Source organism: Dermacentor andersoni, chromosome 1, assembly GCF_023375885.2.
Source record: "Dermacentor andersoni chromosome 1, qqDerAnde1_hic_scaffold, whole genome shotgun sequence".
Lineage (NCBI taxonomy): Eukaryota > Metazoa > Arthropoda > Arachnida > Ixodida > Ixodidae > Dermacentor > Dermacentor andersoni.
This window is the reverse complement of record NC_092814.1, coordinates 243,817,795-243,835,316: the sequence shown is the minus strand read 5'-3', so window position 1 is coordinate 243,835,316 and position 17,522 is coordinate 243,817,795. Positions and strand designations below refer to the sequence as shown.

General features: G+C 44.1%; 1 protein-coding gene across 3 annotated transcripts in view; it reads right to left on the bottom strand.

The window, feature by feature from the left end:
* The window catches only part of LOC126548000 (serine/threonine-protein kinase 31-like), a 322,789-nt gene that overhangs the window by 44,453 nt on the left and 260,814 nt on the right, over positions 1-17,522 (bottom strand). For all 3 annotated transcript variants that reach the window (XM_050196069.3, XM_050196070.3, XM_050196071.3), the window contains 2 exons: positions 9,672-9,779; positions 852-965 (listed from right to left, as the gene is read on the bottom strand). In XM_050196069.3, the coding sequence (XP_050052026.1) occupies positions 852-965; positions 9,672-9,779 (222 nt within the window). The remainder of the gene's footprint in view (positions 1-851; positions 966-9,671; positions 9,780-17,522) is intronic.

Genomic DNA, 17,522 nt, shown 5'->3' with positions numbered 1-17,522 from the left:
TATATTCCGCTTCATTTGTATATTCCTAAGAGCCTGTAATCAATAAACTTATACTCAAGGCTCCAAAATTAATTTAAACATTGCCAGAAGTACCAGCATCACACAGTCAAAGCTGCACACAGCATCTGCAATTTGTGGTATTTTTACAGCAAACCCTTGTGCTGCCTGACAGGTGAACGCAAAATATCTGCTGGCCTTGAGTATCGAAATTCTGTAAATATTCTTCTGCTCTACCTAGTGTTGCAAAATATGGTGAATGTTTCTCCACTCATTCCCCCACCTTGACTCGAAGAAGTGGATGGCAGCATTGTCCCTAGACAGAAGTGGTCACTGCTCTTCAACGACGCTCCACCTCAATTATTGCGAAGTGTAGCATCTTTCTCAGACGAGGGGCTCGTTTGAGTAGAGGATCATTTAAAAGTATGGGGAGTTATTCTTTTTAGTAAAAAACGTTCTGTCGAAGCAATGCTCAATTATTTTAACGTGTTCCAAATTATAGAGTGCGCCATGCAGTAACAAAGAAGTTAATGGAACCAGAGTCTTACCTCTGTGACTGATCATCTTCTCTATTATTAGAAAATAAGCATATATGACCATTTAAGAAGTCCTCTCGCAGCTTAAGATTTGCTATCAGCTCCATGTCTGAAATTAGTAACTGTGCTGCACAAAACATACAAGAATTTTCATGGCTTTCAAGAACCTGTACACCCCTTATTAGCTTGTCTGCTAAACAAAGGCACATCTTGGCAGTAAGCACTTGTGAATTAATCCTACTTTCCATTCGATAAATCAGTACTTATATAATGTCAATGTTTTTTATATATTTTGCAAACACACAGCTGACCATTTACCTTGGAGACAAAAACTGCCCTTATGGGAAGAAGGTGACTGCAGCGGGCATAGCTGTACTGTGTAATCTTCATGAGAAGTACATCCAGGTCTCCAGAAAAATCCACTGCATACTCCTGCAAACGTAGGGTTGCAAGCATTATGTGCAACATCGTAATACAATGAAACAACATCCTCAGATGCACCTAATGAAATGCCGAAAATTTCATCCTCATTTATATGCAGCAACATGGGGGCACACAAATCACCCTTACCTGGAAATTTTGTTATACAGTCGACTTCCATTAACTTGATTATGGTTGATTTGATTTTTCGGTCAATTTGATCTCAGGTGGCACCCATGCATTTATATGGGCCCAAACTTTTATTTCGATGGTAAAATTTGCTCTTGCCAGATAACCGGAACTTGACGAGTCAGCGCACATGTGCCTGACCACTATGGTGATGCCAGTAGCGAACCCTTTAGTGGTAGTGCCTGTCTTGGCCAAGCTTACGGAAAAGCAAATGCGTTGAACACGTAAAGAAAAATATCTCGTCGAAAATGCCTATTTTTGGCCTGCTCTAGGAAGATTTTCCAGTAATAACCGTAGCTCACAATCTGCCTCACTACAATAGTTACCCGATTCTAAGAAGCAGCTCTTATTTATTTCAAGAAAATTGTGTCGAGAATTGCCTGCACATAGCAATAGGACATGAAATCAAAACCGCCTTTGTGGCATATGTATGCCTTACCACATAACACAGGTGTGTTGTGGCTAAACTGACCTTAGGAAACCGGCCGCCATTGTGCAACACATATTAGACCTGTGACCATTTTTTCTGCATCTTGTTTAATTTGATGCGCCCAATTCAATCAATTTTGTCGGTCCAATCAGGGCCAAATCAACAGAAGTTGACTGTGTTAATCTCCAATGAACAAGCTGCCACAAGAACATTGAAAGAATGCTATAATGTAAAATTTCTCGACTCTTTGGTGAACTTGCATGCCGCCACTGCAGTATCTTGCTCAAGGTCAGCTCAACTGCACACTGTGCACAGCCAGTGCACACTGCCTAGTCTGAGCATCATCAAACAGGATGCTGCTTGTGCTCAGGGCAGCTGCTGTTTAAGCATAATAGAGCACTGGTTGTGCTGTTGAGTGTTGTTGCTTCTTCAGCACGATTGTGGCTCCATGAAAATTGACTATGGCAAATGCAGTGACAACCCAATAAAGATGGAGAGCAGAGTGTTTCGCAGTGCTCTATGCAATGAAGTTGCTGACCAATTCATTGGAGTTTTGCAGTGCCGCTACTAACTCCATGGACAACCGAAATTTCGGACACCTTCAATCATGCTGTTTGATAATTTGAGCTTCGCCTGCACGACTATGTAGTCAAGCAGAAAACACGATATTTTTGTTTTAATGTCGCAATTTAAAGAGGGAAGTGTTGGAATATGATTTGTGAAGAACCCGAAATTATTAAGCTATTGCAGCACAGTTAACTTCTGTTATGTTACTTGGGGATGGAGATTTGGTGCATAGTGTACTTTATTTCTGTTGCGACAGCACGACATTGGCGTAAATATGGAGTGACCAGGTCGCAGGCAATTGTATGTGTGCAGAGCAGCACATTGACAAACTTTTATGGCCACTTGTGAAAAGAAGTCACATACTTTTTGGTAGATCCAATATTCCAGACTCCTAATTATTTAGACTTTCCAACGGTTCCAGTCAAATATGAATTATTAACTGGTGACAGCATGGCAAATTTATGTAACTGTAGGCTTTTTATATAGCATTTACGTGGCATTCCTTTGAGTTAGTGAGCCAGTTTACACACACGACGTAGAGACAGTCAGAATTAAACATGATAAGGAATGCTAAGAATGTAACTCATCTGACAACTCCCCATACCACTAAAATATTGTGTCATGGGTGCTTAGTGAGTGGATTATAAGGTTTGTTCAATTCAAAAAAGGTGCATGGCACCACGAACAAAAAAGGTGCAGTTGGTATGCTGGTTGGGGTGTGCCACACCGCACCCACTCGCTGCAAGGTGCAAGAATAGGCAGGTGTCTCAACAACACTCAATATCGGTTTCTTTCTTGTTCGTAGTTTCCGCTTCTTTCACTGACTGTGAGAGCATGGAACTCTATGGCGCATTCGCCACAACTGTGAATAAAAATGTTAAAAACTTCTGATAAAACAAGAATATTGTGTTAAACTATGGTAATAAATATCTATTTCTAATGCAACTTTATTACATTTCCCATTTAAGTGATTACTGGAGAGTCACAATTAAGTAATTCGCGGGAGTACTAGGACACAGTTTCAGAGCTTTCTGGTACAGTTTTACATCGCATGCAGGAAGAAGCACAAAAAGGCAGTTTCCTAGTGATTTATGGTTACACTAGCAAATTGGCTCTCCGAATTGCACTTCTGAGCATTGTTTAGGTCGTGCTTATGCCTTGCTTTTATTGGGAAACGTTTTGCAACTACTCCGTTCTCCAAGTTGCACCCACAAAGCGAGGGACCATGGTTTTAGCGAGTGCAGCAATGTGCGTTGTTAGCATGCATGCTAACCGTGCAAGCTACTAATCTTTTATTTACGTGGAGAAGTGTCCACACAAAGCACTGTCTATTGATGTGAACACTATGCGCCGGAACTAAAAGAAAAAAAAAACACAATCCCAATGTGACAATTATGCTTGCATGATGCACATGATAGCAAGAGCAACTTTGAAACAATTGTTGGTGACCAGAACAATGTATAAAAAGACAAAAAAGTGCTGCTGGCAATGGGGCAGTAATTTTCACCTGACACACAACACAAGCACATCTAGGCAAGCACAGGTGGAAACATGTCTGAAAAGCACCAACTAAAAAGTTTAAGGATGCTGGATGAATTCACTTCAAATCAAGATCTAACATGGAGTTCAGTATGCAGTTTTGTTTTATGTTCATTTTTTCTTCTCAAGTAGCATGGTATGGAGTAATACAGAATCGGCAAGAGCTAGTAGTGCCACAGAAGAAGTAACGGTGCGCATCATAAGGGCATCTGCAGCAATATACTTTAGCACAGGGTCTCACACTGCTAGCAGATGACAGAAAATGATGACCTCCAATACCATAGCGCTCCTGCCGGTGAAGGAAGGAAGCGCAAACAGTCGAAGCCAGCCTGCTCTGCAGAGAGGCGGCGTCGTTGGGACACCCGTCTATTCTTACACCACGCCTTGCACCCCAAGCAACTGAGGACAGGGGTGCAGGATGCACCGCTGCAACTTGGGGAATCGAGGGGCTAGGTGCAGAAGGTGCAGAGAAACGCAATAGAATAGCTGAAGAGAAGAGACCTATATATTTAGCTGTTTGCTTTTGGTCAAGAACTACAAAGTATTTTTTAGATAGATTATTTTTCTATTTATTGCAGTTCTTGCGAAAGGAATGCCTGTCATCGACTTGACTGCAGCACGAAGCTACAAAGGAAACTTATGCGCGTTTCTGAGAAAGCAAGCTCCATGGCTGAAGAAAAATTAATCTTAATACAGAGATTGAACCTAGGACCAACACCTTTCCAGGGCAGTCGCTCCAGCATCCAAGGTAACCAAGAGGCAAGCAGATCACAGAGCAAGGCTGAATTAATAGACAACGCACCTTAGTGAATATAAATTTTATGTTGAGAGATTTCACCATGTTATTTCATTTGTCCCTTCTATATATATATATTCATAGATTCATAGATTCACTAATATGCAGGAAATGTTTGCAAAGTCTAAATTGCAACAGCTCACTTTAGCAAAATTATATAAAGTTACTTTAGTCAAGAGTGGCCTGTGAGTGCACCATCACCACCTGTATGAGCTCATGGTCGCTTGTGCTTTGCTGAACTTTCTCTGACTGCTGCTAACTGTTCGCCCATGTCCCACTGCAACGAACAGCATTTGAAGTGGTGGAGATGCTGGGCTTCGCTCTATCTGAAACTCCGAAATCGCAAGCTACCATCTCTCAAGACCGACGCCGCAAACATCGCTCCTCTGACGGCCTCACCCACTCTGGTAGGTGCCGGTGCCTTCCGTTAGCAAGATCCCCCCATCTTCATCGGCACAGACTACAAAGACACTGAAGATTGGATCTGATCCTACAAGCGAGTGTCCTAATAATTGGGACAACAATACCAAGCTGAGGAACACAATTTTTTACCTATCAGGCGCTGCCAAGCTATGGTTTTTTAACCATGAAGCCGACCTTACTACATGGTCTGTCTTTAAGACCAGCTTCACCAAAGTTTTCATTTGCCCAGCAGTGCAAAAGCTTCACGCAGAGCATTACATGAGCACAAGATGCCAGCAAGTTAGTGAAAATTTTAAGTTTTACAGAAGACATTGTCGACCTTTGCAAACGTGTGGGTGTTGATGCACGAAGAGGATAAAATCAAGCATAGCATGAAGGGTACTGAAAAGGACGCGTTCCAAATGTTGCTATCGAAGAGTCCTAGCACCATCGTTGAAGTAATTCACCTTTCTCAAAGCTACGATGAGTTGCGCAGGCAACGCCTCCAAACCAAACGATACCCTATCAAGCCTTGTCATTGCAGATGACCATGCCCCTCTGCTTTTGAAGATCCAGGAGTTTGCTCGTGCAGAGGTCCCTTGCCAGCTGTCTTTGGTCTCTTACATGCCACCGCCACCCTCATTCACATTTACACTCCGGAACATCGTCCAAGAGCAAGTCTCTCAAGCCACCCCTCAAGCCCATGAACTGCCGTCAGCAACTGCCCCTCTCACATACGCAGAAACAGTTGCTCGACTTCGACCGCCGACTTTCTTGCCAGCAACTATGCCACTACCAGTACAGCTGCATCCCGACCTTCCAGCCGCGACTCGGAGCACACTCTCAGCAGTGGCGCACCTTGGATGATCATCCGATATGTTTCGCTTGTGGAAGTGCTGGTGCTGTGACACCACGGCCGTTGTCGTATACTTCCTTATTCGAACGTCCGGCAACCACCACCCTACCTTACTAATTTTAATTAAGCACCTCCCAGCACTCCTGCTCCTTCATTTTACCCTCATCGCCCAACCCTGCCTACCAGTCGCTTGCCATCTTCACATCGATGCTTGCTTCCTCCGATGTGTCACTGTACCTAGTCACTGAGCAAGAAAACTGACGATCTGCTCGTGGATCCTGAGGCACGAATTGCATCCCCCATTGCAAAGCACGAGTCCTCGTCCCTCTCCAGCGTACATTACTGAAGTGTCTGTTGAAGGAGTCACCCTTGCACTTCTCGATACAGGAGCCACTCTCTGTCATGAGCACGAAACTATGTTGTTTAGTTTGCAAAGTTCCGATGGCTTTGTTGGACCTGTTTCTTTGAATGGCAAGCGCATAAAAAATATTGCCTCTGACTGCCTGTACTGCTGGACTCCTCATTAAAGGACTTCTAAAAGGGTAGGCCCTATCCAGATGACCGAAGCGCGACAGCCGATTGCCTCCGCGACCAAATTAGTCCTGCTCAAAAAAACCGTGCTTCTAAAACGTGTAATTCTCGGTATAAATAAAGACTTTCTTATTTTGATGACTGGTTTGGTGGAGCTCTCATGATTGGAATGCTACAGCACATGTCAAATCGCAAGAGAAAAATAACCCTGTGCCTTCTACAACGCTGCGCGTCGTCTCCTTTGTAGCTTCATTGCAAGGGACAAAAGTAGAAATAGCCGCTCTGCATGGCTTTTGCACTTGTTTATATGTACACGGCACGCTTACTACTACTTTTCTGAGCTTAAAATGAATCAGTTGCTATTTAACAAGGATTTTAAAGAAATACATTTATCAAAACTATTACCAACCTGGGGTGAGAAGACGATCGCGGCAGGAAAGGTACAAAAATGCTTCATTCATCGTTTTAAATAAATACTCTTGGTTTTAGATAGCATAAGATTTATATTTCTTTTGGTTTTGCGTTTTCAAAAACTTATTTTCAGGACTGATAGGTCTTTTTTTGTTCCTTCTCACTTTTCTTTTTGTACAGCAACACAGTATGTGAAAAAACCCGTAGCTATCAGCAGGGACCAGACTTTGGCAAACTTTCCTCGTCCTAGCTTCAATTTGGAGCAAAACATCATGGACCAAACATGCAGTATGTTTGTAGTGGTGTGTCGCTGCGGGATCCTGTTTTCAGACAAAGCGTAGCGCAGTTTGAGCGATGCTCGCTGCAATCTTTCATCGCCAGATCATGGCTCAGAATAAATGCACGCGGCATGAATGGCACATCGTAAGCTCGCAATATTTCCGGCATGGTAGACCACCACAAACAGTTTGGGGATTCACTCTGACGACGGGCAGGCACACACGACTGACACGACTCAACCCAGTTCAAAGTGCAAGCAGCCATCTTCTTCATTAGTGAGGACACCGCCATCCGGCTCGTGATGTCGGTCTAGAGTGCGCGCCCACTGGTGGAGGCTCGTGTGCATCCCGCTTTTTTTCTAAAGTTGTAACCGACTATACATACCGTTGAGTTTGTTGTGCTCTGCTTGTGCTCCCATGATATAACTTTAGGTTGGAACTTCTTTGCCACAACCACAACAGCATTATTGACTGTTGTTGCACCGAACGTGAACTTTCTGCGCTACATGATGTTGACGCTGTCGACACACGCCATCTTTGTGACAAACTTCTTGTATCTGAACAATCACCGTTCCACTGTGCTCTTCCATCCTTGTGCCTATGTCATGTGCCACTATTTATGATGGTACAGTGCTCTTTACACCCTCGGATGTACTCCTGCGATGCAATCGTTCTGTGCTGCCCTTTACTCTCCTCACTCTTCACATTGTAGTCACAAAGATACTCATAAGCAACTTATTTGTGTGGCCTCTAGCATTATTTCATGGTGAATGCATCGGTCGCATTCAGTCCATCGAGAACCTTTGCATCTTTGAGGTTCCTGCCACTTCCATTCCTTATTGCGGCATGGCAATGTGTAAAAATAAAGACAGCACAAGAAAGCGCAATCGCACAGTGCGAAAAGAAACGACAATGGAGCAAAAAGAAGCAAACAGAACCAAGCCGATCGAACGCTCTCACTGGCTCTGGCAGCACCGTAGTTGCTGTGGAGGAATCTCAGATGTGACGCGCGTGCCGCCACTCACCGTCATGAATCACTGCTAGATGTGCCACGCGCTCCGACACCCGTGTTCCTCCCACCATCTCCTTCTAGCCACCGTAGCTGCACTGAGAGCCATGCAAAGCCGCTGCAGCGCTAGAAAAGGAGACGCCCGAAAACCTGCCTCTCTTTGCTCGCACGGAAGATGACACTCTTCAAGCCACCATTCTTCTCAACTCATCCTCACATGCTTTTACTTGCACTCAATGCAGAGAGCACCATAGTTGCGACAGGATTTTATCGCCCTTGAAGTTTATATGGATTGCGACGTTGCAGCATCTTTGCAGTCGCTCTTGGTCGCGTGGCATGCAATTTAAAAGGTGCGTTCACAAGCGGTCGCTTCCAATTCAAGCATTTGATCATCTGCGTCTGTGGAAGTATCAATTTATCATCTTGGTATTCGTTCGCGGCAGCAGTGAAATTTCCTTGCATTGAACTCATGTATACACACTTCATTATACAGTCGAACCTCATTCATTAGTTCGGGGAAAAAATAAGAAAAAATGTACAATCCAAAATAACTAAAAAATTTGACAAATTCTACTGTAGCTGATGTGTATGTAATGCGAATTGTTGTGCACAAGGAACGAGACGCCAACACACGTTGACTGCTGGGACTTCGGCGGCCTGCGACACATTTTGTTGTTTTCCTATTACGTAGTGTTTTAAGAAGGTGATAGGAAACCAAAATGAAATCAAGCTGGTGGTTGCGCCGGATGTCGACAAAGCAAAATGTGACGCTCACATCCTCACATCACGCTGCCTACAGCAGGGAACGGCAGGTGCGTTTGGATTATCGCCTATTGAAAGCATGCAGTACGCAACTACACTCAACGTGCTGTAAAACACATAAATCAACATGCTTATCACAATAGGTTTTGGGGCGATAGCTGTGAATGCGGCGTGCGTCAACCTTGGGAAGAGGTTTCCTGGTACCGGAATAAGAAATTGAGGCTGTGCCAGCATTTTCATGAGAGACGGGTGGGCGAGTATTGTGGTGAAGCTGCCAAAGAAGCTGCCACGGCAGGAGGCTATGTACTATTCTCTGCGAACATTGTTCAACTGCGCGAATAAATGGACCACAGAGACAGCATGGAACAAGGACGGGCACCCGTCCTTGTCCCATGCTGTCTCTGTGGTCCGTTTATTCGAGCAGTTAAACAATGTTCGCTAATATGTACCAACTCGCCCAACAACAAGTTCTTCTAAAGTACTATTCTCTATCCTGTGCACCTTGTGCATTTTCCTGTTTACATGGTATCTACAGATCGTCCGGAAAACGTATCCTACGATCGCAGTTTAGCGATGTACTGAACGTTGTTGCCGAAAAATTGCATTCCCAGGGAACGTACAAACCGGTAAAAAAAATAGGTACAACTCTATTGGGTCATCTTTAGTTTTCTCGATTGTGAAAGTTGGCACCTCGAAATCGTATGTAACAGGATCATATCAATGAGGTTCTACACTATTGAGGTTCTAAATGCATGGTGCAGTATGCACAAGAAGTTATAGAAAGATAACCACTGTTATATTGAGAATTTCATTCTATTGCAGTTCATTATATCGAGGCTTAACTGTATAACCACAATGGTACCTAGCATGACCTAAGCATATTTCCAAGAAAAATCATACCAGAGCATTGCAGCTATGCATAAAAAGGGAACAAATCTTAACACATACAATTATTAGCATGTCCTCTTCGCAGAATGTTGTCTTCAACTGTGGTCCGTAGGTCTCGGTATCGAAAGCTATGAGCTCCCACTGTGATTTCAGAACGCTGTTGAACCTCTGAAAAATATTAATTAGAACAACACATAATAAAGCACAGACCCTGGGCTCTTAATAAATTTGTTTGATTATCGCTCTTTTTTGAGACGCAGTTGGGCTAGAGGGCAGTTACATAAAACCTTCATGCAATTAAGTATTATCAATAGTGGTCAAGCCAGTCACCGATTTGCAGCAATTTTTAGAGCAGGAAAAGATCTGTTTTGGAGTACTTTTGGAGTAGAAAAAATAATGATTCAAATCACTTGCAGCAGTTCAAGAGTGTGAAAGCATTTGGTGCAGAATCTTACGACTGCACTAAAAGTAAATTCTGCTCTACAGTAAACAAAGAAACAAGGTCAGAGAGCACAAACAATGAGGCTTGTCTTTCCACGAAAGAGTGCCTCAGTATGTTGCAAACCGATTCTTATTTAGTAGACAATAAACTTTTGTACATCACCTCATGAATAATGTATACCGTACCTACTCGCATAATGATCGCACTTTTCTGTCAAAAAAGTTGCCGCAAATTCAGGGGTGCGGTCATTACGGTGGTTAAATTTCCCGCTAAAAGAAACTTTTTTTTTCATCCCGCATTTGCTGCGGGATGACAACAGGTCAACAAAGAGGCGGCTGCCACTGTAACAGTGCGGCACACCAAAACAAAAATGGCGGCCGGCGGAGCAAGCCGAATGCGTCGAAGGTGATTTTGTTTTCTTTTTGTGACTATATTACGCGCATTGAAACAGTTTCTTCCGTATCAGTAATGAATAATCGCAAGTCTGCGGCAATCACGTAGCCATGTCCACTTTGAGGGGACAGAAACAGAGATGTGCGTGCTTAGCTGCCAGCAACATAGAAACATATGGCGGGCATGCTGCGGAAACTGCGGCATTTGTCTTCACTACTATCCTAATACGCCACGTTTCCGCTAAGGGTGGGGGAATATCTTAACTGTGTTACAAGAGTCGGCGTATGAATAGGGTACACTTCTAACGCATCAGTGTAAACGTGGCTACTATCATTTCCGCTCGTGATTTGTTGCGTGCCCATGAGTGCATATGAGAAGAATCGTAAGGCACCTTTTTTGTTGTTGTTGACCACAACCATTATAAAGCCTACAAGTAATAAAGCCAATGCAAGTTTGGTTGTAGCTGCTTTTTTTAATGGAAGTGTGGAAAGTGATGAAAGGAATAAGACACTATGCATCTGCTTAAGAATCTTTGATGCATGCAGACTGCTTGGTATGTCTTGAAGAGTCGTTCACGTAGCATTCGACAGCATTTGACAGATGGTAAGTGCGATCATCATTAGCTAGACTTGGTACATGACATATCGATGCGGCAAGTTCGGGGTGCGATCATTATACAGGAAAGAAAGACGAAAAAAAGAAAAAGAAGAAATTTGGGAAAGGAAAAAAATTGAATTTTGACGACAAAATTCAAGGGTGTGATCATTACGCGAGTGCGATCATTCAAGTAAATACGGTATACTCCCATAATGAATGCACTTGCATAATAAACCCGCCCCCAACTTTTCTCTTGAAAATTTTGATTTTTGTTTTCCTCTGTGCAATAATCGCACTCGCCTCCATTGACCCGCCCCTCAAGGCAAGCTTTGCGACAAGACCGACCTATGATGAAATGGCCGTGCTGTGGTTCTTCAGAGAGGCTAGAATCTTTCACTCTCGCACACGTCTGTCGATGTAAAATCCATGACGAGAGATTACAGGTGGAAAGCATGCGGCAAGAACAGGCTGTGCATTATCATGGTCACTTGGGACCTGATGGAAAGAGCAACTGCAATAATGTTCAGACCGTTCTTACCACATGCTTGATGTCAGTGCCAGTGCAAAGGCACCTCGCAGACTCATGAGGGAAAAGAATGGCTACTGGATTTTACTCTGCCATAAAGTAAATCACGCAGCCGGGCACGGCGCAAGGAAAGCCCAAGCATAGAGTAACTATGGTCCAAGTGAAATAAGGGCAGGCAGCACATTGTTGACATAGTGGGCATAGTCTGGCATAGTGTCAAATTTGCGTGTCTATTGCTCGCTTTTCTGCCCGTCCTTGGTTTCGCTGTGTGCGATGGGCCCAAAGTCAAGTTATATGCCTGCTACGGGACATAGAGTATATCTGGTCACAAAACGGAAATGCTGATCAGACACCAATAAACTTTGACCGATGAGCAGGACGGTCAAGGAAAGAGACGCACACAGCAAGCTCGTCAAAACGACAGGTGCCGAAAAGCAGCACTTCAATGCGATGCTTGCGATAACGGTAGATGGCCAGAACCTGCGAGGATGAGCTATTGTGGAACAACAATGTGGTTGAATCAGCCAGCGACCTGGACAACAGGTCTGGTGGTTCCAATGCAGAGTGAAGCGTGATAAAAATGCTGTTACAGTTTGCAAATAGCATATGTGTAGTAGAGTATAGGTAAGTTATCTAATGCAGTTTTCAAGTCACTACCATTTGACTTCTCAATTTAAGTTTTGAAAAATTTTCCATAATATTTACCCAACAAAATAAATGCACCGCCCAACTTTGCTTCAGTTCTTCGGAATAAAAAGTGTGTTCATTATGTGAGTACACATGGTATATGCCACGAAGTGGAAATAATGTGCGTGGAGGAGAGGGCTGAAGGCACTTAATTGAATTAAGCATTTAATTCTGAGACCAGAAAATGGAGTAACAACAAAAGGAAATGCCTGACGAGGTTTGTTGCTCCGAATACACATGAGCAGTATGAAGCTCATGGCTTTAAAAAACACCAACAGAACACTGTATCGGCGGCAGTTCCCACACAGGAACCATAATACAGTTGCATAGTAAAAACCAAGAGAAAAAAAAAAAAAAAAGAATAAACAAATTTAAGATAGGGTAATAGTTTACACATCATGAAGAATGCACAAGTATCACAAAAAGGAAATCAAACAACATATATTACATAGTATACACAAATACAATGCCATTTTAGATTTTAAAATTTCCGAGTATTCTTTATGAACAATATCAGTGAAATGCAACAGTGGTTTTCTACAATTCAAGAGTGTAGGCATTTGATAATTTGTGTGTTGTCCATAGTTTGTTCTTGTTCTAGTGATTGGCCTAATGTGCATGTAATGTATATTGTTTTCATTTGCGGCTGATTAGTGGCACAAAGGTGGTGTTTTTGATTGTGTTGTAGTAGTTTATAAAGGATTGGGGGGGTCTGTAAGTAGTCACGTAGTGGACATGTACAGTTCGTCTGCTGCTAAAGTCATGATTGGCTGGGCTGGGGTACATGTCAGAAAGAGACGGGCACCCCCAGCCAATCAGATCTTCAGCAGCAGACAAAGTGGGCATGTTCACTAGGTGGACACTTACCTCCTGATACACCCCCTGATCATCCAACTAGCCGAAGTATCGGTCATATTGCGATATGCAAGTTGCTGATTAATTTTTTGTACCTGCTCTGATTATTCAAACTTCCCCAGGCATTGACATGCTTACAATAGGCACTGGTGGATACAGAAAAGGAGGGAAATTCTGAGCACTGCCTTAGATGTGCTTATATACTCCAGTGCTGACAAAGTTGAATGTGCAGCCCCAACGCCCCCCCCCCCCCCACCAAGGCCACCTTGTTTCCACCTCTGTCCACAGAACCAATGTATAATAACGGCACAAACATGATCCGTGCACACTAAGCGGCAAACACAGCTGTTGCAAACAAAGTTGCCGCCATTCATGCTGTCTCCCTTACCTTCACTTTTCTTTTGGCAATTTTTCGACGTTCAAAATTCCAAATGGCAGCTACTAAGGGATTTTCACCAACTCCACACCAAACTGCAACTTTCACCGCAAGATCCTGACAAAGCGGTGCCAACGCCCGGAAGGCGAGTGCTACTTTCGGTTTCAAGGGACATGTGCGCTCCTCACAGTTGCTGGACATCCTAAGAGCACGTGGAACGAGGTGAAGTATATGTGGATGTTCACAGTTCATTCACAAGTTTTTAGAAATAAAGAAATTTGAGTGAACAGCAAACAACTCTTCTTTATGTTTAGTTATTTTTTATATCTCTTTTTGTGAATTTTAAATCGGGTGAAGCACAGGAAGTGGTTGACTTAGTGTGTCCGTCCAGCTTCTCTCCGCTCACACTTGCCACTCGCTCACCGATATCACAAGTCGGATCGCGCTCGGTCATCACGTTCAGTTGAGGCAAGTACGAAAATGGGAAAGATAAAACAGAGAAGCTTGATCAGGCGTTCAAGGAACAGAGGACAGTCTACCAAGCATTAGACGAAGATGGCTAAATAGGCGTATCATGTGTCTTGTGTAGCTCTGTGGTGTTCTCACACCAGGATTTCCAATTCTACAAAGTTTTTCAGGTTTCCTAATCACAACAGGTGAGTACAAGTATTTCACTCTATTTTCTGAGCAGGTATTCATTTTGCATGAGTAAACCAGCTCTGTGCAAGCCTGTGTGAACTGACATAAGAGCAGTGTTGCTCGACTTGTTTGTCATGATGGCAGCCCATCTAGTGCCAGTGACATACTAGTAACGAAGGGCTTGAGTGCGTGTTTGTTGGGCTGTACATTTTGTTCACTATTTACATTGTCAACATGATCAGCCAAGGCTAAAGTAAAAAAGCAGCCATGATGTTTCATCAAATTTCAAGAGTAATGACGGCGAATTGATGCACGCACGTAATTCCTTGTTGCATTTTGATGCACCCCTGATCGAACAGAAGAAGGTTTAAGCTGTGTATTTTCCCTGAATATTTCTGCACATTCACACTTTCGCACTGCGTGGCGGTCAGTCTGTTGTTAGTACGAAATGTACGAGATGTTACGAAATGTCACAATATGTACGAAATGTAGGTACGAAATTCAGCTTTTATTTGTGTTGAGTTTTGGCTGACTCAGAAATCGGCCAGCTTAGTTGATCCACTTCACAACACACAAACAAGATTACCAAATGTCGGTGCCAGGAAGTTATTTTCTTTACGCTAGCCTCGTCTGTATCTGTGGACTGATTGAACTGTAGTCTTAAACTTAACCACAAGTTAGGAATTTCAAAGCGATAACTTTCACGAAATCACAAAATGTAACATTTTAACTGCGAATTTTGCTAGTTAATGATGGTTTCCCATTTAAATATTTCTCATTATAATTGCTTGGCACTGGTGTGTACGATCAATGTCTCAGTGCTTTAAAAATGGACAGATGCTTGCAAGGCAAATGTGGCAGAAAAAAAAAAAGCGCTTCTTAAAGACGGCAAACTTCAGCGAATCCTGCTCCGCGATTTGGCCAATGTCGCCACGCAGACAGCGGGCCTGCAGGAGAGCACAAACTAATCCTGCTTGCATGCGAAGTGGGAAAGGAGGGCTTTTGCAGCAACATTCCTCCTCCAGGCTGTGCACCCTCTACCTTATGACCTCACGAGTGATGTCATGTAGGCATTGTTTCGTTTGTGAATTATTTCCAGTTGGATATCAGGCAACCGCCAATTGTGGAAGCGGTGGCACCGCCACGCATCGGCATGTGGCCAAGCGTGCTAAGGGGGGTATAGACCATTTTATCAACGAGGAGGAACGTAGCCTCGAACCAGCGTGCCGCGCCGCTTTCCTCCTCGGACTTGTATGTGCGGATTCCGTTTTCTCCCAGCGACAGCTTGGAAAGGTAGCGGTTGAATTGCGAATTAGTGCGATTCGAACGTGTTCTGTCTGGGATTTCTGCAACGTCGGATCACTCATGGTCGACGGGCTACCACTGTTGTATTCGGCTGTAAGAATACCTTAAGGAAGCAAGCGTGAAGTACATCTTCAGCCGCAGCGACTTCGTGAACACCGCAGCTGCGATAGCAGAAAAGCATTCGCTTTGTATTGCCACCAGCATTAACAGAAAGGGCTTGATGCCATCAGGAGTATGTTAGGAAGGTTTTGCTCCCAGAGAGCGCTCGGCGACAAACTGGGCACCCATGATCAAACTGGGATATGAAACAAAGCTGTGTATTTGGGTCAGTCAACTATTGCGAATGGATGAAGCGAACTATTTTTTTGTGCATGCACATTAAACTTATTCTGTTCAAACGTGTTCTAAGATTATCATGCTTGGCAACCAACGTTCTGGTGGAAGTTGCCTGAGGACGTATTATGACAACAGTACGTGCCAACTAAGAAATGAAGGTGTGTTCTTTTCCATCCTGCAACTAAAGCCACGCCTAGCGTGTGTCGGCCGGCCCTAGTTCACATGGGTTCTCCCGTGCTTCTGAATCTCACCGGCAAGCTGTCAACGCCACTCCTTGTGCGCTGTACTAATGCAGAAAATAAAATTGCTGTTGCAAAGAGAAGTTGTTAGTTTTTCAGCTCTCTCGAGTAGGCGAGGTGACCTTGCATGGATAGGCACCATTTGAGACCTAAGAGTGCGCATAATCTTTCAATGCATCGCGTGCGTCTGGTTGATTGTGGCGTATTCGCGGCCACTATCATCAGCTCATTTGATCCATGTTAACAGCCCTTTAGATCAAGTTATTTTACAATTCCTTATTTTGTAAAGTTTGAAGCCCGGGTGCCAGATAAACAAGGTTTAGAAAATCGTACCGCGAAAATTTTAGGACCACGAAAGCTAGCAAAACGTGCTTCCTCGGAGCTTTGCAGTTACCTGGATAGGGACGTATGCTGGTGTGGCACACCGCATGACACATGGAGACACCTCTGATTGTTGTCGCCTGAGTGATACCTTAATAGAGTTCAAGGCTAGACATACAATAATAACACGTTGCACGTACACATTATGTATCAACAATGTTCAGACTTGCTTCCTATTTTGATCGTGGAGAGAGCTGCCGGAGCGCCTCACAGCCCGTCGACATTCGATATTGCGGCTATATCGAAGCTAAAAGCTTAGTGACGACCCGCTAAGAAGTATTGCAATCTAAACCACTTGTTGACAACTCTCGAGAAAGCGCGAAAACTTGCCACTCGTCAACAGCACGTTCGCTGTGCACCCTCCAGTGCTATCCTCCATACCAGCATGGCGCCGCACGATACACGGCACTGTGATTGCAAAATGGCGGCGCCCTCGATAAAACGGTCTATAGGGAGCTTCCGCACACTGGTGGCGCTGGTTAGGCCTAGCAGCATAAGGCCACGACTAAAAGTCGGCGCCGCCTGGCCAACGAAGTGTTAGGCAGCGAGCTGTCGCGGAATGCTCCCTCTCACAATGCAGAGACCTCTTCGGCAACTGGACTCGAAATTATGCACACGCGCTAAGCTGGCGGTTAATGTAGTGGGGATATCGGGCACACAGGCAATTCTCTGGGAACTACCGGGAATTACTAGCAGTTAGAACTTGGAGTGGTGCCCTTTCGCGAGTGACGTCACGGCCAAGACGGCGCTCGCTCCAGCTCGCTCGGGTGCCGCGCGCGCTCGTTCCCTTCGTGTATGCCTGCATGGGTGGCTCGAGCCATACTATGTTGGCTTCTTTCTGCTACTATGGCTGAACCACAGTTCCTTCTTCAAAAGCGCACGAGTCGAGAAAATTTGTGGCTTTGATATTGCAAGCAATGTAACACTGAAGGGATCTACTGGTTTTACAATGCATATATGCGTCGTGTCTGTCCATAACTTTTGCGTAAAAAGAATGTCCGCAAATTCGACACGCGAAGTTGTGTATGATGCTTCGCTAAACACTTAACATTCCCTTAGTAGTTAGCTATGAGAGACACTCCATTTTACATGGAAGAAAAATCTCGGTATTTAGTGTCTTGGTATCCGTGCTAGA